The sequence below is a fragment of the Trichechus manatus genome, unplaced genomic scaffold (genome assembly GCF_000243295.1).
Source record: "Trichechus manatus latirostris isolate Lorelei unplaced genomic scaffold, TriManLat1.0 scaffold00076, whole genome shotgun sequence".
Lineage (NCBI taxonomy): Eukaryota > Metazoa > Chordata > Mammalia > Sirenia > Trichechidae > Trichechus > Trichechus manatus.
The window spans coordinates 11,821,971-11,838,692 of record NW_004444012.1 but is presented as its reverse complement, the minus strand read 5'-3'; the positions used below and the strand labels follow the sequence as shown (position 1 = coordinate 11,838,692).

Below are 16,722 nucleotides of genomic sequence, written 5' to 3'. Positions count from 1 at the left end.
TCACCTCTGGACCCTTGTTTTGTTCCCCTAGAAAGCACTAGGAGCAATGTAGGTGCTTAGCCTACTGGGATTCTGTTAATTTTTCCATGAGACATTGCAGGCTCTCCGTAGGTAGGATGAGAGGTGATTTGATTCACCTGGAGGCCTAAGCAGGTAAAGTTTTTAGGGAATCTGGAGGTGAGACAAAAAGACTCCCCTAGGGGCTCTGAAGAGTTCCCTCTCCTGAGAATCTTGGATACTCCATACTCCCAAAACCACAGACTCTCCTGATGGCTCTCAGGGACTCTCCATGCTTCCTTGGCCAATTGTGGTATCCAGCAGGTATAACATTGACTTTGTCCATCTCTACCCTAACAGGATTTGAAGGATGCTCCATGGTGCCTACCATCTACCCGCTGGAAACACTGCATAATGCCCTTTCTCTGCGTCAAGTGAGTGAATTCTTGAGTAGAGTCTGCCAACGCCATACCGATGCCCAGGCCCAGGCATCTGCAGGTATGAAGAATACTCTCATCTTGTACTTCCACCTCTGCCCCACTCTTATGCTTCCTAGAACACGAGATAGATGTAAACTAAAAAGATAGTTAGGTACTCCTAAAAGACACAGAAGTAGACTTGAAAAAAATCTTTAATTGCATAGGCCAACTCAACTTTATAGAAATATCACTCCTTTCCACGTTAATTTATAAATTTAATGTGATACCTATAAAAATACTGTTGTTTTTCTAAAGTCAGACAAATCAATTCTGAAGATCTCATTAAAAAATAAACAAGCGTAAATAGCCAGGAAAACCCTGAAGAGAGGAGTAACGAGGGGGTACTAACTCTAACATATATTAAAACCTATTATGAAACTTCTATAATTAAAACAGTGTAGTATTGGTACATGAGTAGACAGAGAGGCCAATGAAACAAAATAGAAAATCTAGAAATAAATGAATATAAAACAAAACAAAAAAAACCAACTCATGGCGACCCCACGTGTCCCAGAGTAGAACTGTACTCCGTAGGGTTTTCAAGGCTATAACCTTTTGGAAAGAAATTGCCAGGCCTTTCTTTTGAGGCATCTCTGGGTGGGTTCGAACCACCAACTTTTCGGATAGTAGTTGAGCGCTTAGCCCTTTGCATCATCCAGGACTCCTAGATGAGGTTAGCATTTCAAAATACTGGGGAAAATAAAGACTTTTTAATAAATAGAATTGGGAAACTGATAGCCTTTTGGCAAAAATTAAAATTGAATCCATACATCACTCTATATACCAGGATAAACTCCATATGGATCAGAAATCTAAATGTAAAAATTAAACCATACAGGGGATGTTAATGAAAATGGGGAGGAGGAACCTCTAAGGTTGTGTCCCTTCACAGAAACACTGAAAAAATCAAGGCAAAACTGTCGAATCAACTTATCAGAACTCTGGAAAATAGTCAAAGGTTTACAGCAACCAAGCAAATGCTGAATCAAGAAAAAGGCAACTTAAAAATGGTAGGAAGGTTTTGCAGCACTTTTACTCACCCTGGTCTTGCACTCCTTCCCTACTTGGCAGTGGTCTTGCAGATGGCAGCCTGCTTCTCAGTGTTGGACCCTGCTTCCTGATTCCAAAGGGACCAGAACAGAAGTTATTCTCAAAGAATTGTGTTGGAGGCTACCTAAAGGACTGACACAAGGCACTTGCTTTTGTTTCATCTAACAGTGAACCACTCAGGGTGAAAAAGTGGCTGTGCAAGTGGCATTCCTTGAAAACATTGTAAGGCAGATGAACAACCCAGTACCTTCTAGGGGCAAAAGATTACAGTTAAGGTAAACAATGGATATGCCAACAGCTGGGAGGAAAGGTGAGGAGAGAGTTGTTGTTGTTGTTGTTGTTTTCTTTTTTAAATTAGGGCATTCATTCAAAAGTGCCTGTGTATACTAGGGAATTTAGGAAGCCATGTGCATGCCCAGGGCAGGATATATGCCCAGCAAAGACTTCAGAAAACCCTAAGCTTTTTACCTCTGGTTGAATTCTAGGCTTAGTATAAGCAGGGAGTAAAGGCTAAGGAAGAGTTATAAACAGCCTGGCACAGAACCAATCTTCAAAGACTTGGAGAGTTTTCTTTTCTTTTTTCTTTCTCTCAACTCCTGGCATTCAAGGAAATAAATCTCTGTCAAAACACTAAGTAAACACAAGCTAAAGGAACAGATACTTCAGAGATCACATGTGACATAGAATAGAATACAGACTTTACAAAAGTGGTTTTAAAAAAGTCACTAAACAAACAAACAGCTGCACTACACAGAAAGCAACAAAAACAATTCCTGGGGAAGAGGAAGAATCTGCTTTTCAGATTTACCACACTATAATATTCAAAATGTCCAGTTTTCACCAAAAAATTATGAAATATACAAAGAAATAAGAAAGCCTGGTTCATTCACAGAAGAAATTAACAGAGATGGTCCCTGAGAAAGCATAGATATTGGACTTACTAGACTAGGATCTTAAAGCAACTATCTTAAATATGCTCAAAGAACATAAGTATGAGAGCTAAAACAATAAAACTCTTAGAAGAAAATGGGTAAATTTGGCAATGGATTCTTAGATATGATACCAAAAGCACGAGCAGCAAAAGAAAAAAAATATGGGCTTCAAAAAGTTAAAAACTTTTATGCACCAAAGAACATTATCAGGAAAGTGAAAAGACAATCCACAGAATGATAGAAAATATGTACAAAGCACATATTTGATAAGGGTCTGGTATCCAGAATATAATTGACTTGATGGCAACTAACAACAACAACATCATCCCGAATATATAAATAATTTGTACAACTCAACAATAAAAAGACATACAACCCAATTAAAAACTAGGCAAAGGACTTGAATAGATATTTTCCCAAAGAAGATATACAGATTGGCCAACAAACACAAGAAAAAATGCTAAACATCATTAGTCATAAGGAAAATGCAAATCAAAACCACAATGAGATGCCATTTCACACCCACTGGAGTGACTGTAATAATTAAAAACAAAACAAAGCAGAAAATAATAAGTTGGTGAGGATGTGACAATATCAATATGAATTCAGTTTGTTAATGCTTTTTTCTAACACTGTGCACTAGAAGCTGTAGCAGTGAGCACCTTTAGCACCTAGATTTTGGTCTCTACATACCATTCTCGACTAAAAAGAATGAAGAGTCCTTGAGAAAATGACTGATTCTTGCCCAAGGACAATGTTTTTTTAACTTTTTTTTTAAAAAAAATTAAAGGCAACTCTCCCCAAGGAGCCTTTTTCGATATTTTTTTCCTAACCACCTCAACCCTATAGAAATTTTAATACCATAGATATAGTATGTACTGTGACCTTTTAAACAGTGACAAACTATTGTAATATCTAAGATGTTTTCACTTCTACCAAGGACCAATTATGTTGAGAATGCATGGTCTGGGGCAAGGAAAGCACAAGATGATCCTGGAACATCTTGTAGCAGAAAGAAAGGAAGCAATCAAGCCTGGAGGGGCTCCCACATGCCAGAATTGGGACAATTTAAGCAGTAAAAAGAATAATTGCTATAATTGTTTGAAGTACCTTATTTTTATGAAAATAACGTGCACCTTCTATGTTTGTTTGCCAAACTCGCCCTCCCGCTGTGAGGTATTTTCCTAAGCACCACTATGCTAGTTTTTTTACATGTTGCCGTAAAAAATTAGCTTAGTGCACTTACACAAAAACCTTGGGGGGCATGATTGGCAAACAAACATAGAAGGTGTGCATTATTTGCATAAAAATATGGTACGCCGAATATATAAAAATCCATGAGCCCATAATAAATCTTACGAAAAAGGAAACAAAAATAAAATGCAGTAAAACTCATTTGCTATGATCGAAGAAGACTTTTCACCAACTCTTTACTCTGACAAAATGCAACGTATGGTCCGTGTTTGAATCTTGCTATAAAAAACATTTTGGGAATAACTGGGGAAATATGACTATGGACTGGGTATTAGATGCTATTAGGGAATTATCATTTATTTTGTTAGGTCTTCTCATAGCATATGGCTATGTAGGAAAATTTTCTTATATTTTAGAGATATATTGAAGTACTTCTAGGTGAAATGTTTCATAATATCTGTCATTTATTTTAAAGAACTTAAGCATAAAGAAATGGATTAAACAAATATGGCAAAATGTTAACATGTTAAATCTAGGAGATGAGCATATGGGTATTCATTGCATGGGTCTTTCAACTACTTTTTAAAATATGTTTGAAAATGTTCATAATACGAAGTTTAAAAAATTGAAAATGGCTAGGATGAAGGATCCCTAGGAAATGCTACTTCTTATCCTGAGGAGGTATAAGTTGGCTTTGACTTATGTTGAGAATCTCTGGCTCTTGGACACTCCCTCATATGCTTTTTTTCTTCCTTCTGTCTCCTATCTGTCCAGCCCTCTTTGACTCTATGCACAGCAACCAGGCCTCAAATAACCCATTTTCCCCACCCCGTACTCTTCATTCACCTCCCCTGCAACTCCGGCAGCGCTCTGAGAAGCCTCCTTGGTGTAAGTGATCCCTTTGGAACTGCCTAGACAAGGGCAAGGGGGATGGAGAGATTGGTGAATGTGGGACCTGTGGCATGAGGGGCAAGAAGATGAGGGTTGAGAGACTAGGAATGTCTCTGTCTCATTGGAGAGGTTCATAAAAGATAGTGGCCCAGAGGGCCCTCTGAGGACAAAAGGATGGAAACTCTGTTTTTCTCAGATCCCTGTTTGGTCTCTACAGCTTTCTTTAGAGAAGATGACTAGGTAGGCAACCTAGGTAAATAGAAAAGCCGGGAGCAGGGAACTAGATCCCCTTCTGATGGCTCCACGTCCCTTCTCCCGAGTACTCTGCTCTCAGAAAAAAAGCTGACAAGTCCTCTTTCCCATCTCTCCTTTGTTATCTCTAGCCTGTCACTAATTATTCCTGGTAACAGTTGTGAACAGTGGAGCCACAAGGGGTTCTTAGTATGATTGTAGGGAGGCAGAGATACCAGTGGTAATGAGACCAGAGAGAGTGGCGATGGGAAGTCCTTTCCTTGTTCACCCTGCCTCAAGGGAGTAACTGAAATCAAACATGGCTTCCATTATTTTACTTGTATAGGACTAAAGGAAAGATTCATATTTTAGCATTGGGGTAAAGAGTTGTAGAATCTTGCCCTTCTTCTGACACCCCGTAGAGGGAGAAATTTTTCTACTCATGGTGACCCCATGCACACCAGAGTGAACTGCTGCCCGGTCCTGCACCATCTCCATGATTGGCTGTGAATCGTACCATTGTGAGCCATAGGGTTTTCACTGGCTGATTTTTGGAAGTAGATCACTAGGCCTTTCTTCCTACTCCATCTTAGTCTGGAAGCTCTGCTGAAACCTGTTCAGCATCATAGCAACATGCAATCCACCACTGACAGATAGGTGGTAGCTGCACGAGGTGTATTGGCCAGAACTCAACCAGGTCTCCCGCGTGGAAGGAGAGATTTCGACTACGGAACCATCACTGCCCTCAAGTAAACAATTTAGTAATCCCTGATGAAAGAACCTCAGGCCCTTTTTAAGAATCCCACAGAGCAACAGCACATGTGATCTGCTTGTGAAAAACTCTTGTAGTCCCCAAGGACATTTGACACATTGACCCTCAATCCAGGACTCATTTTATCAACAACCAGACCATGCTGGGCTGTGGTTCCCATTTCACAGATTACTTTTAACCTCCCCAAGGTGCTTTCGCCAAATCTCCGAGAGGGAAGCTAGGCCCTTGTCCTTATCCTCAAATTACCCTTGAGGAAACTAAGGCTCACAGAGTGAGCCGACTTGACTGGGGTCACACAGCTGGGAAGTCACGAGGTGAGATTTGAATTCAGATTGCCTGATCTCAAGTGAAATATTCTCTATGTTATTGTTAGGTGCCATCAAGTCAGCTCTGACTCATGGCAACCTTGTGTGTTACAGAATATGAAATGTTGCCCGGTCCTGGGCCATCTTAAAAAAACAAAACCAAGCCAAAAACCACTAGCTAGATTTTAAAGCTACTTTGATCCTTGGATGAAGCTTTTTTTTTTTTAAATGTAGTATCAGGCATTTGGCTTCCTATCAGGCACGTAGCCTCATTGGTAAACATCTTCTTTAGGGTCCCTCTGCACCAGAAATAGGCTCCATATTTCTTAAAGTCTTGTTAGCCCAAAACCAAAACCATGTTCCTCTTTTTTTCTGCCTGAAGCACACCTCCTCTGATCCTTTACAGAGGAAAGATAGCTGGCATACCTTAAACTCAACGGCTGATGGGGCCCTTCCAGGCTCAGACTTGCCAGCTTTCCCAGGTACTCTTTGATGACAAGACGTTGATATTCATGAGTCCCCTGCTTCCAGAACCTACCATTATTGATATTAGAGTGCATTAAATATGGAGTTACAGTAACATCAATATATATGATATTTACAAAGGGAAAAGTAACTTAGTCTCCTATTAAAGGTCAATGAAGAACTGGAGGTTAGGGTAGGAATTACCCCTCAGTATAATTGAAGATTCTAAGGTCTTCATTATACTACTGTCACAATCTGTGAAATTAGCCTTATATTTTATATGTATATAATATGCACAAGCCTGTAACATCGTATGTCCCAAGACTTAGGGGATCTTAACCTTGGATCCATGGATGGGTTTCAAGGTAGTCTATGACCCCCAGGAATTATATGTAAAAATTGGTGTAAATATCTATACATACATTTTCCTGGGAAGATAGTCCATGACTTTCATCAGAGCTTCAAGGGGGTCCGTGAAAGGTTAATTAAAAAGTGCTACCATTTGAAGATTCCATGGAAATCTTCCAGCTTTAGGTAAATCTGTTTCTTTTCTACTCCTCTGACCCACAAGGTTTTTCTACATTCTCCTGCTTATCTCTTGGGCTATCAGTAGAGGTTACCCCTGGCCCAGAAATACATGACCCCCATGGGAAAAGTGCAAAGCAGCCCTTTGATTGTGTAAAGAAATGATTCCTTTTTTTCTGGTAGAAAGAACAGCTGAATTTTTTGCTTACTGCAGTAAGGGAAGAGACCACCTCACAAAGCATTGGCAGTATAAAGAAGTGATTCTTGACAAAAAAATGTATATCAGAATCAATTGGGAGTATTTTAAACAAAATATTGTGTTTCCCTCCTTTCCCTTCCCCCCTCCCCAGTCTTTACTCTAAACCTATAGAATTAGAATCTCTAGAGATGGAACCTGGAAATTTGTATTTGAAAAAAAAATTCCCCTGTAAATTTTATGTGCAACCCAAATTATGAGCCATAGGGCTAAAGTGTACATATGCTTCCAGAGTAGAAATGAAGGACCTGGGGGATTTGGAGTTGGGATGGGGATACATTTGAGAAAGGACAGGATGAAGTGGGCCTCAGCATCCTCTCCTGAAGTAACTTCGTGCTGCTCCTCTGGTACACACGAGACCAGGCTGACAGTCCTGAGCTGGGCAGAGACTAACTTAGGGGAAATTCAGACCCTCTTTTCCCAAGACAGGAGTAGCAAAGGCCACCCATTCTAGCATTTGAACTACATGTGAAGGGTAGAACCTACACTTCCAGCTGGTCTGACTCAGTCTCCTGGCTTTGCTTTACAGACAGCAGTGGCCCTTCCAGCACTGTGTCCAGTGCTGGTCCTTCTTCCCCCACTGCAGTGGATGGTAACACCCATTTTGGCTTCAGTGATCAATCTTCCCTAAGTTCACATGTGACTGAAGAACGTCAAGGCCTTGGGCAGCGTCAGGAGACTCCTGGGAATGGAGCACAAGAGCCTATAGAAGGGGAGAAAGAAACTTTTGAACGAAATCAGTCCCCACAGGAGCCACCTGTGGAGACCAGCCAGCCATGCCAGGATGTCCCTGAGGAGGTCAGCCACCCATGCCAGGAGTTCATTAAGGAATTCAGCCAGCCGTGCCGGGACATCCCCGAGGAAGTCAGCCAGCCATGCTGGGAGATGTCTCAGATCAGCCAGCCATGCCAGGAGGTCCCTGGTAATAGCCAGCTGTGCTGGGAAACCCCTCAGAATGTCAGCCAGCCACGCCAGGAGAACCATAACAATGTTAACCAGACATGCCAGGAGGTCCCTGAGATCAGTCTGCCATGCCAGAAGGCCAGCCAAGTCTCTGAGGAAGTCTGTCAGCTTTGCCAAGAGAACTCTGAGGAGGTCAACCAGCCATGCCAGGGGGGCCCTGTGGAGGTTGATGGTCTGGTCCAGGAAATTCTTGTGGAAGTTGGCCGACCAGCCCAAGAGGTCCCCGAGGAGGTCATCCAGCCATGCCAGGAGTTCTCTGTGGAGGTTGGCAGGCTGGCCCATGAGTCTCCTGTAATCAATCTGTTGTCTCAGGACATCGCTGAGGTTGATAAACCATCCCAAGTGTTCCCTGGGGATGATGATATGCAGGCCCAGGAGGTCCCTGAGGAGGTTAATCAGGAGTTCTGGGTGGTCCCTGAGGTGACTGACCAGCTGCCTGGAGAGGATGTTCCCCAAGCCCAGTATCCATCCAGTGATCCAAATCCTCAGAGCCAGTCTCTAGCCCATGACCAGCACTCACCCCTTCCACCAGCAACATGTGATTATTCACTTTCTCATTAGTGGTGTCACACTATACCAGCCATTCGAGCCAGCAACTTTTTCTGTTGGCTAACTCACTTGCCAGCCTAAGGCCTTGGCTCTCCAGAGGTGTCTGAGGAAGCAGCCCCTCTTCTCGGCATGAAGCATACCTGTGCCAGAGCTGGGTTTGGGGAGGAGCCAGTTTTATGTTCAAAGCAGCCATTGGCTCTCTGCCTAGCCATTAGACTTGAATAGAATTTCCTTGGGGGTGGGCTGATTTATCATTACCCAGCCCGCTGTGAACATCCCAGGAAATCCCAGATTGTTAAAGGAAATGCCACTTAACTGCTGAAGACACGATCTTTTTCTGGGGAAATATTCAAGATTTCTCAAGGTACCCTTAGACCATATGTGCATTCAGGGAGACTCTTGTCTTTGCTCCTCAGGTGGGCCCTGGATGGTCATCTGAAATGTCTGGGAAAAAAGAGAGTCCCCTTCCCAAACAAACATCCATCAGGGCCACTGATCTCTAGACTGGGCTTATGGTTGTTTCCATACCATCCCCAAGTGCTCCCTCTACATAGTCCTGTTCCTCTGGGCATTAGCTCTAGGGAAAAATAGGTATTAGATTGCTGTACAAACTTCAGAATAACTACTTAGAATGCTCTAGGGGGTTCTTGGCCAATCTGTAAAGCTGGGTCTCCCTTTGTTGTGGGGCTATTTGACTTAGGAAATGCTGTAGTAAAGAATTAAGTTCTATTTTAAGCAATGAGCAGAGAGATCAATATTGTACAGATACAAGCGAAGATTTAATATATATATATATATATATATATATATATATATATATATATATATATATATATATATATATATTTCTATTGTAGTGCCAGGGACAGATTGGCCAAAGACCAAACACTGCAGGGTCCCCAAGAGATTTGTCCTTATATCATTGTTTTTAGGGCCAGATGTGATTATGAAGCTTTACCCAAAGATCTGGGGATGGTAACAGGGGTGGGTAGGAGAGGGAATTTGGTCATTGGAGTTGAGGGCTGAACATTATGAGTGCTCAATAAAAATAATGAGAATGATAGTAGTGGTGATGATATCCTTGTGAATTTAAGAATGGATGTGACTATGAGCCCATCATGTCTGTTTGCAACTGAATTCATCTGAACCGGTCAAAAGCCAATGTCGGTGACCAGGAATGGGCTATTAAAATATAGAGATCAGGCATCCCAGGAGGTCCTTATGGCAGTCAGCCCACCATTCCAAAGTGTCTTTAATGAGTAGAGTGTTGAGGGGGTGGGGATTCTATCTCTGAAGTACCAGAGGGTACATGGCTTCTCACCAGATCCTTGGAATCACCCTCTTAATTTTTTATTCTGATGCTTTGGAGTCAGTGCCAGAAAGAGTTAATATGAAGGGATCATGCCCTTCCTCCACCCCTTGACATCTTTACATTGGGAGAGCCCAGAACACTGGGAGGGTCAGAATATCCTGCTCCCCATATATACTGGTGCAGTGGTTAAGAGCTCGGCTGCTAACCAAAACGTTGGCAGTTCAAACTACCAGCCGTTCCTTGGAAACGCTATGGGGAAGTTCTGCTCTGTGCTGTAGGGTCGCTATGCGTCGGAATCAGCAGCAGCGGGTTTTCCATATATACACATTCACAACCTGGCACTCCTGACATACCCAGGAGGGTTTCAGTGGAGGGGGAAAATCCAACATTTCACCTGGTGGATGGAGGTATTTCCAATCTTAATAGGCGCTGGATCTCTTAAAAACCAAACCTGAGTAGATTCCAATTCATAGCGATGCTATGGGTTAGAGTAGAACTGCCACACAGTGTTTCCAAGGCTGTAATCCTTACAGAAGCAGACTGCCACATGTTTCTCCCACTGAGCAGCAGGTGGGTTTGAACCACTGACCTTTTAGTTAGCAGCCAAGTGCTTAACCACTGTGCTACCAGGGCTCCTTCTGGATCTTTTGGGGCCCCTCAACTCCTTGCCTTGTTGGTGTTTCCCTATTCAGGGTATCTGATCCTGGTTATTTGTTCCTCAGCTCTTGCCCCATGGAATGCAGATCCCCTTCCTAGGAGGCCTCTTGCCTTCCTTTCTCCAAACCAAAGTTATGTCACCATCCTAGGCTCCTATTCCCCGTACTCAAGCACTCCCACTCATTGTCAGAAATCATGCTGACTCCTCATAACTTTTTCTCCCTTCACATACCCTACGTTCTCTGGCACCACTGGGTCTTGGAACTGCTTCCAGTTACCAAAGGCATCGAAGCGCCCCGAGATAAACAACGATGCTGGGAGAAGCAGAGAGGTAGAAGCTAGGCCCAGCAACTAAGCAATCTATGGAGTCATAAAAAGCCTAAGCAGCACTACAGAGTCTGCAATGAACTTGATTTATTGTTAGAGTTGGAGGCAGCTCCATTACAGCAGCTGGGAAGTATACCGGGAAGTGTAGGGAGGACCAGAGCACAGCAGCACGGGAGGTGGGAGCTGGGAAGAAAACAAGGCAGGCTCGTTTTGGTTTCCGCAGTTTGGCAGAGAAGGCCAGCCCAGATGGCTGTCGGCGTCTGGGCTCCGCAGTCCGGCAGTGGTCTGGCAGCGCTGCTCATAGGCTTGCTTGGGGTGAGGTCCTCCATGGGGTGCTATTTTCAGCCTGTTTTCATTTCACTCTGTTGGCATTAAGCTTTAGCTCAGCTTCGTCTCCCTCTTTTCTTTCCTCCCTCTCATTTTCCCCAAGTCCTCTGGCATGGCCTCCACCTCCCAGATCCTCTTTCTAAGAGTTTTGGGCTGGAGGGGCAGCCAATATTCCCATTTCAGCTGCAGGATGGCATAGTGGAATGTTGGGGAGTCACACATTGCTGGGGTGTCAAATGTTGGGATGTCAGGCAGTGGCTTATTTTTAACCCGTTACACACCAGGCCACAGCAGATGACCACATGCAGAGAAGCCAAGCAGGGGATGAGAAGGGATCAGGATAAGTGGAATGGGGTGGGTGACAACGTCAAAGGGTCAGGGAATTTGGAATAATTCTGCGATTGGGGCTGGGCTCTCCTTGCCCCTTTGTGCTGCCCAGTAGGCCTGGTCTGGGCACACCCCTGGGCATGTGAATGGTATGAAACGGGCTGGGAGAGAGGGTAAGCTTCATTCTCCTACCAGTTTGTTGGTCAAAAGAGCTTCAAGTTTTGGATTGAGACATTCAGATATGGCGGGAAGCAGTGGGACAGTGTAGCAGCGGGGTACCCCCAGTCCCCTGCTGGAACCCAGACCCTGGTGGGTAGTGGGATGGGAGATGGAGGAAAAGGGTGCAGCTTTGGGCACCTCGCTGACAGTGTCCTGCCCCCAGGTCACATAAATTACTACGAGAGATTCTTCCTAGGATGCTAAATAAATAGCTTTAGATAAAAAGGTCCCTGGGGTTGAGGATATGATCTCCCTCCATGAGGGAGGAGGTTACTTTCTGAGACTCATCCTCACTTTCCACCCAAGTCCAGCATTTGGCAGTGCTAGGATCGGGTGTCACTCCAGGGTTCTCAGGCATCAGATGACCTTCTGTCCTCATTCTGTGCCCTCCTCCTATCCTGTTCTGTTCCCTTTGGTTTTGAGACCCCTCTCAGGTATGGGCTGGGGGAGAGACAACTCCTCCCATGGCCCAGCCCAAGTCCCCACAACAAGGTATGTGACCACTCTCCACTCCAGCTCCCATCTCCTCAACCCCAAAGGACTGAGCAGTAGCCATTCTCTAAGGGAGCTGGGGGAGGGCGGATCCTGAGGAAAGGGAGCGTGGTTCTTTCAGAACTCAATCTTGCAGGCTGGGAAGGACTCATCCTGCATGACCACGGTGCTGCTGCTAGCCAGGACCAGGACGTTCAGTTGTTGCTGCTGCTCATGAGTCTGCTGGTACCACTCTCGAGTCACCTCCGTGTCATGAGTAGGGATCAGAGTCACCTAGGAGGGAGATAAGATGCGCCTGATGTGAGAACAGGAAGGGAAGGTAAGTGAGGGGGATGGGGCACCGGAAGGTCTCCCCACACATTGCTGCCCACAGAAAGGGTCTAGTCCTTTTATGAACAGGGACTGTGTTCCACTATTGCCTCTGAGTGTGCTTTGACCAGATTGCCTCCTTGGGGTCCCTTGCTACTCACCTGAAGATTCTCCCCCCACTGGGCCTTGCCTTCCAGCAGGGCATCCAGTACAGCCCGGCTTGGCTCGCCATTGGCAGGGTCATTCCCACTGACCACATAGTAGGATGCACGAACTCGACGGAAGAAGTCAAGGTCAGCAGTTTTGCCACTGCAATGATTCGGGATATAGGCGAGATCCACATACACAGGGGCGCCAGAGCCACCCTTGGAACCCAAGGCCGCTGTAGAGACAAGCCAGTGCTCATTGGAGAGGGAAGGGAGAACACTCTTGGCAACTCCCCCTCCCTCTTACTCCCTGAGCCTTTGACCTGCCACACCAAGCCCGGCCCACCCTCTCCTCCACTTTTCATGATATACTTACTCGGTCCTGCCTTGAGTCCATTGACTAGGCCTTTGGACATGGGGCTGTGTCCGTCCTTTTCCTCCCCTGGGGCGACCTGGCTTGGAGTGCTCCGTGGTCGGAGTGGGGTCCGGGATGCTCGATCTGCAGGCCCTTTACCAGGGGTGGGTGAGCGTTTCCCCCGAAGATCTAGACGCCGTGCAGGGGATGCTGGCTTGGCCCTGCCTGGGGCTCTGCGCCCTACTCGCCCCTGAGCCTTCTCTTTTTCTCGTAGCCTCTCCACCCTCCCAGACTCTGAGCTGAGCCCCTCAGGGTCGGCCATGCACACGTCAGGGCGGGGAGGGGATGGGTGGGGGTCTGGCTGGGGTAGAGGGGGTGGGTCGTGGCCAGGCCGGGGATGGTGACTTCCGCTGACTCCCCCAGCTTTGTCCACAGGCAGGAAGTCCCCATCTTCGTCTGAGTCGAGGGCTGCCTCAGCTGTAATGGATGGGCACTCCTCGGTTTCTGGTGGAACGTCAGAATCTGACTGTGAAGAGCCTGAGTCACTGGCTGACGTTGGGGGTGTCTCATCGGCCACAGGGCAAGAGCCCCCTGTTGCCCCTTGGCCCCCTGCTCGGCGTCTCCCCCCTCTCCCTACCAGCCGAGTTTCCTCAGTTGAGAGATCAGTGTCATCCGTGGATCGGGGAATGGGTGGGTTCAGGAAGGAGGGGGAGATCTCCCCACGGTGGGGCCGGGGCTCAGCAGCACATCCCTGGGGCCCAGCCTCAGCCTCAGGGGAGACATTGCTGGGCCGGCCTTCAGGGACCCCTCCAGGACACAGTGGCTGTTCAGGGGAGAACAGCATGTCAGGCCGGGCACCCCTCTCGGCTCCCTCAGGCCAGGCCCCACGTTCCCAGGCAGGGCAGGCCTCAGCCTCTTCCTTCTCAGCCTTGGTCAGGCCAGGCCCTGGGGCACTGGAGCTGGTTTCAGTTGGGCCATTGGCTGCACAATCCCCAGAGGGATCTTGGATGGGGCTTGGCTTCTTGGTGGCTGCCCCTGAGCACTCCAGGCGGCAGGGCAGGGTGCCGTCATCCACGTCTCCAGGCAGGCTTGGAGCCGGAGCTGGGGCCAAGTCCAGAGAAGCTGGGGGTGCCGGGCTCAGAGGAGTGAGGTCCCAGAGACTGTGGGCAGCTGGTTCTCTTCCTGGAACTAGCTCTTCAGACCCCTGTCCTGCAGCCTGCAGACCTGGAGGGAAGCGCTCAGCCACGCTCGAAATCACAGGTGTGGTGGCCTCAGAAGAGGAGCCTTCAGACAGGACTGGCGAGGCAGGCCGCGGCAGACTGGGGAGGAGAGGGGCGCCAGGAGAGCTAGGTGATGGGAGCTGGGGCAGTGAGGAGTCCAGGCTGGGGGCCTTGGCCACTTCCAGGTACTCGTCATGCCGGGCTCTGGTGGGGGGCCCTGGAGCCAGAGCCAGAGCTCTGTCCCCAGAGAAGGCGAGGGAGCCACAGGGTGCTGAGCGGGGTTCAGCTGGAGAGGGCAGCTGTGGGGGAGCTGGCTGCATTGAGGAGAAGCCAAACGCTGAAGCAGGGAAGTCCAGGCTGGGCCGGGCAGGACCCGGGGGCGAGACCGAGGAACGACTGGTGTGTGTCTCAGTTGCAGGCCACAATGTGGGGGGCCCTGCAGGGATGGGGTGAGGAGGACTTGGGGACTGGGCCTCTTTCTCTGGCTGCTCACGAGCCCCCTTCTCCAGCTTTGAGTCACTAGTGTCATCCCAGTGGCCCCGGCCTGCCTCCTTGGGGGACAGGGTCCTCCTATCTGGGCCACAGCTCAGGATGTTACCGTTAAGAGGGGGGCTTGGGCCTTTGCTCAGGGGCACAGGAGCACGGGGGGGCACTGCAGGTGGCGTGGGACTCTGCTCCACACTCAGGCCTAGTTCAGGCTCCTGTCTAGGGGGCACAGGGGGCCCCACCAGGGCTGCATAGCTGAAGGTTGGAGTGTCGGGTTGGAGGCTCTTGGACGAGACAGGAGACGAAAGATCCTTCTCTGCAGATGTGCTTCGGCCGGCAGCCTCCTCCTTGGGTGAGATGCATGGGGGCCAATCCCCAGCTGCTCCAAGCGGAGGCTCCCTAGTGGGGCAAGCAGGGCCAAGTCCAGTTAGCATCATCTGCTCATAGATGTCTGCGTATTGAAAGCTTCTCTCATCAGGGTAGGGCGTGGGCTCTCTCTGCTCCGGCTCAGCCAGCTCAGGCTCCTTGGTGGCACGGCTCTCGCCAGCTTCCGGGATCTTCGAGCTGCAGGAGGTGCTGTCGGGAGCCCCAGCCCCACCTTGTTCTTCCCTTTCCCCTTCAGCCTTGCGGTAGTCCTTCCCCAAGGGGGAGTATGGCCCACCTTCCAATTCAGCTGCCCCCTCCTGCACTGCAGCCACCACGCTGTCATACTCGGCTGTGCCCCAGGAGAAGGGCGCAGGAGTGAGTGGCTCTGGCGCAGGGCTCGGGGGAGCTGGAGCTGGGGAAAGAGGGGCAGGGGGCAGGGGTCTGTCTTTGGGCACCCATGGTGGGATGTCAGCCAGCCATGAGGGAGTGGTGGGTTCTTTCCTCACGGGTGGCATGGGCTTAGACTCTGGGAATGGGCGCTCTTGTCCTGGGGCTGGAGGAACCCTGTGACCAACCATCTCAGGTGGGGAAGCCGGAGGGGAGATGATCTCAAAGGGGGAGCGGGTCAGCTTGTCTTCTTCTTCTGGTGGCAGCCCTACTGGTGACTCGGCGAGCCAGCGCTCCACCTCCAGCCCTTTCTGTGATGAGGGCTCCTGGAAACCCTTGAAGTCTGAGGGCCAGGGGCTCCGGGGTATGTGCTCCAGGGAGGGTACTTCTTGCTCATTATCTGGCCCTTCGTCAAGAAAAGTGCTCTCCCGCTCCTCATTGTACCGTGGGCGGGACCCCTGGCCATCCAGCTCATGAGGGAACCAGACCTTCCTTTCACAGCTCAGCTCCCTCCAGTATGTGTCCTGTTCCAGAGGCACATCCTCCCTGCTCCTCCAGTACCTGTCCTCCTGCTCAGGAGACGTGTCCTCCCATGCCTGGGCAGTCTCCTTCTGTTCTCCAACTGGCTCTACCCTGGTTGGAGCTGTTTCTCGCCACTCCTGGACCACATCCTGCTCCTTCCTCCAGTACTTCTCTTCCTGCTCTCCGGGCTTGTCCTTCTGTACTGGGACCTCCTCCAGCCCCTCCTGTAGAGCTTCTTCCTTCAGCTCCACAGCCTTGACCGTTTCTGGGGGTTTTTCCTCCAGGGTCATCTCCTTTGGTTCAATAGTTTTATCCTCCTGCACTGGGCTCACCTGGCCCCGTGTTTTGTCCTTTTCTTCCAGAGCCTTATCTTTCTGTTCAACAGCCTTACTGCTTTGTTCCAGGGCTTCATCCTTCTGTTCTAAGGCCCCGTATTTTTGTTCTAAGGCATAGTTCTTCTGTTCCTGGGCCTTGTCTGTCTGTTCAAAGGCCATGCCCTTTAGTTCAGCGACCTTGTCTTCTGGAGCCTTATCTTTATGTTCAAAGTCTCTGGATTTTTGCTCTAAGGCTTTGCCTTTCTCTTCTAGGATCTTGTCCTTCTGTTCCAAGGCTTTGTCTTTTTGTTCTAAGTTTATGTCTTTTTGTTCCAAGGTCTTGTCCT

At 48.1% G+C, this 16,722-nt stretch overlaps 2 protein-coding genes across 2 annotated transcripts in view; one reads left to right on the top strand and one right to left on the bottom strand.

Annotated features, from left to right (window-relative positions):
• Positions 1-9,435, top strand: part of PPIP5K1 (diphosphoinositol pentakisphosphate kinase 1) — a 33,322-nt gene extending 23,887 nt beyond the window's left edge. The window contains exons 29-31 of the mRNA XM_023735216.1: positions 358-495; positions 4,427-4,540; positions 7,627-9,435. Of these exons, the coding sequence (XP_023590984.1) occupies positions 358-495; positions 4,427-4,540; positions 7,627-8,621 (1,247 nt within the window). The 3' untranslated portion in view covers positions 8,622-9,435. The remainder of the gene's footprint in view (positions 1-357; positions 496-4,426; positions 4,541-7,626) is intronic.
• Positions 9,436-12,387: 2,952 nt separating this feature from the next.
• The window catches only part of MAP1A (microtubule associated protein 1A), a 9,995-nt gene continuing 5,660 nt past the window's right edge, over positions 12,388-16,722 (bottom strand). Inside the window, exons 6-8 of the mRNA XM_023735091.1 lie at positions 13,102-16,717; positions 12,741-12,961; positions 12,388-12,543 (exon numbers count right to left, since the gene is read on the bottom strand). Coding sequence (XP_023590859.1) covers positions 12,388-12,543; positions 12,741-12,961; positions 13,102-16,717 — 3,993 coding nt within the window. The remainder of the gene's footprint in view (positions 12,544-12,740; positions 12,962-13,101; positions 16,718-16,722) is intronic.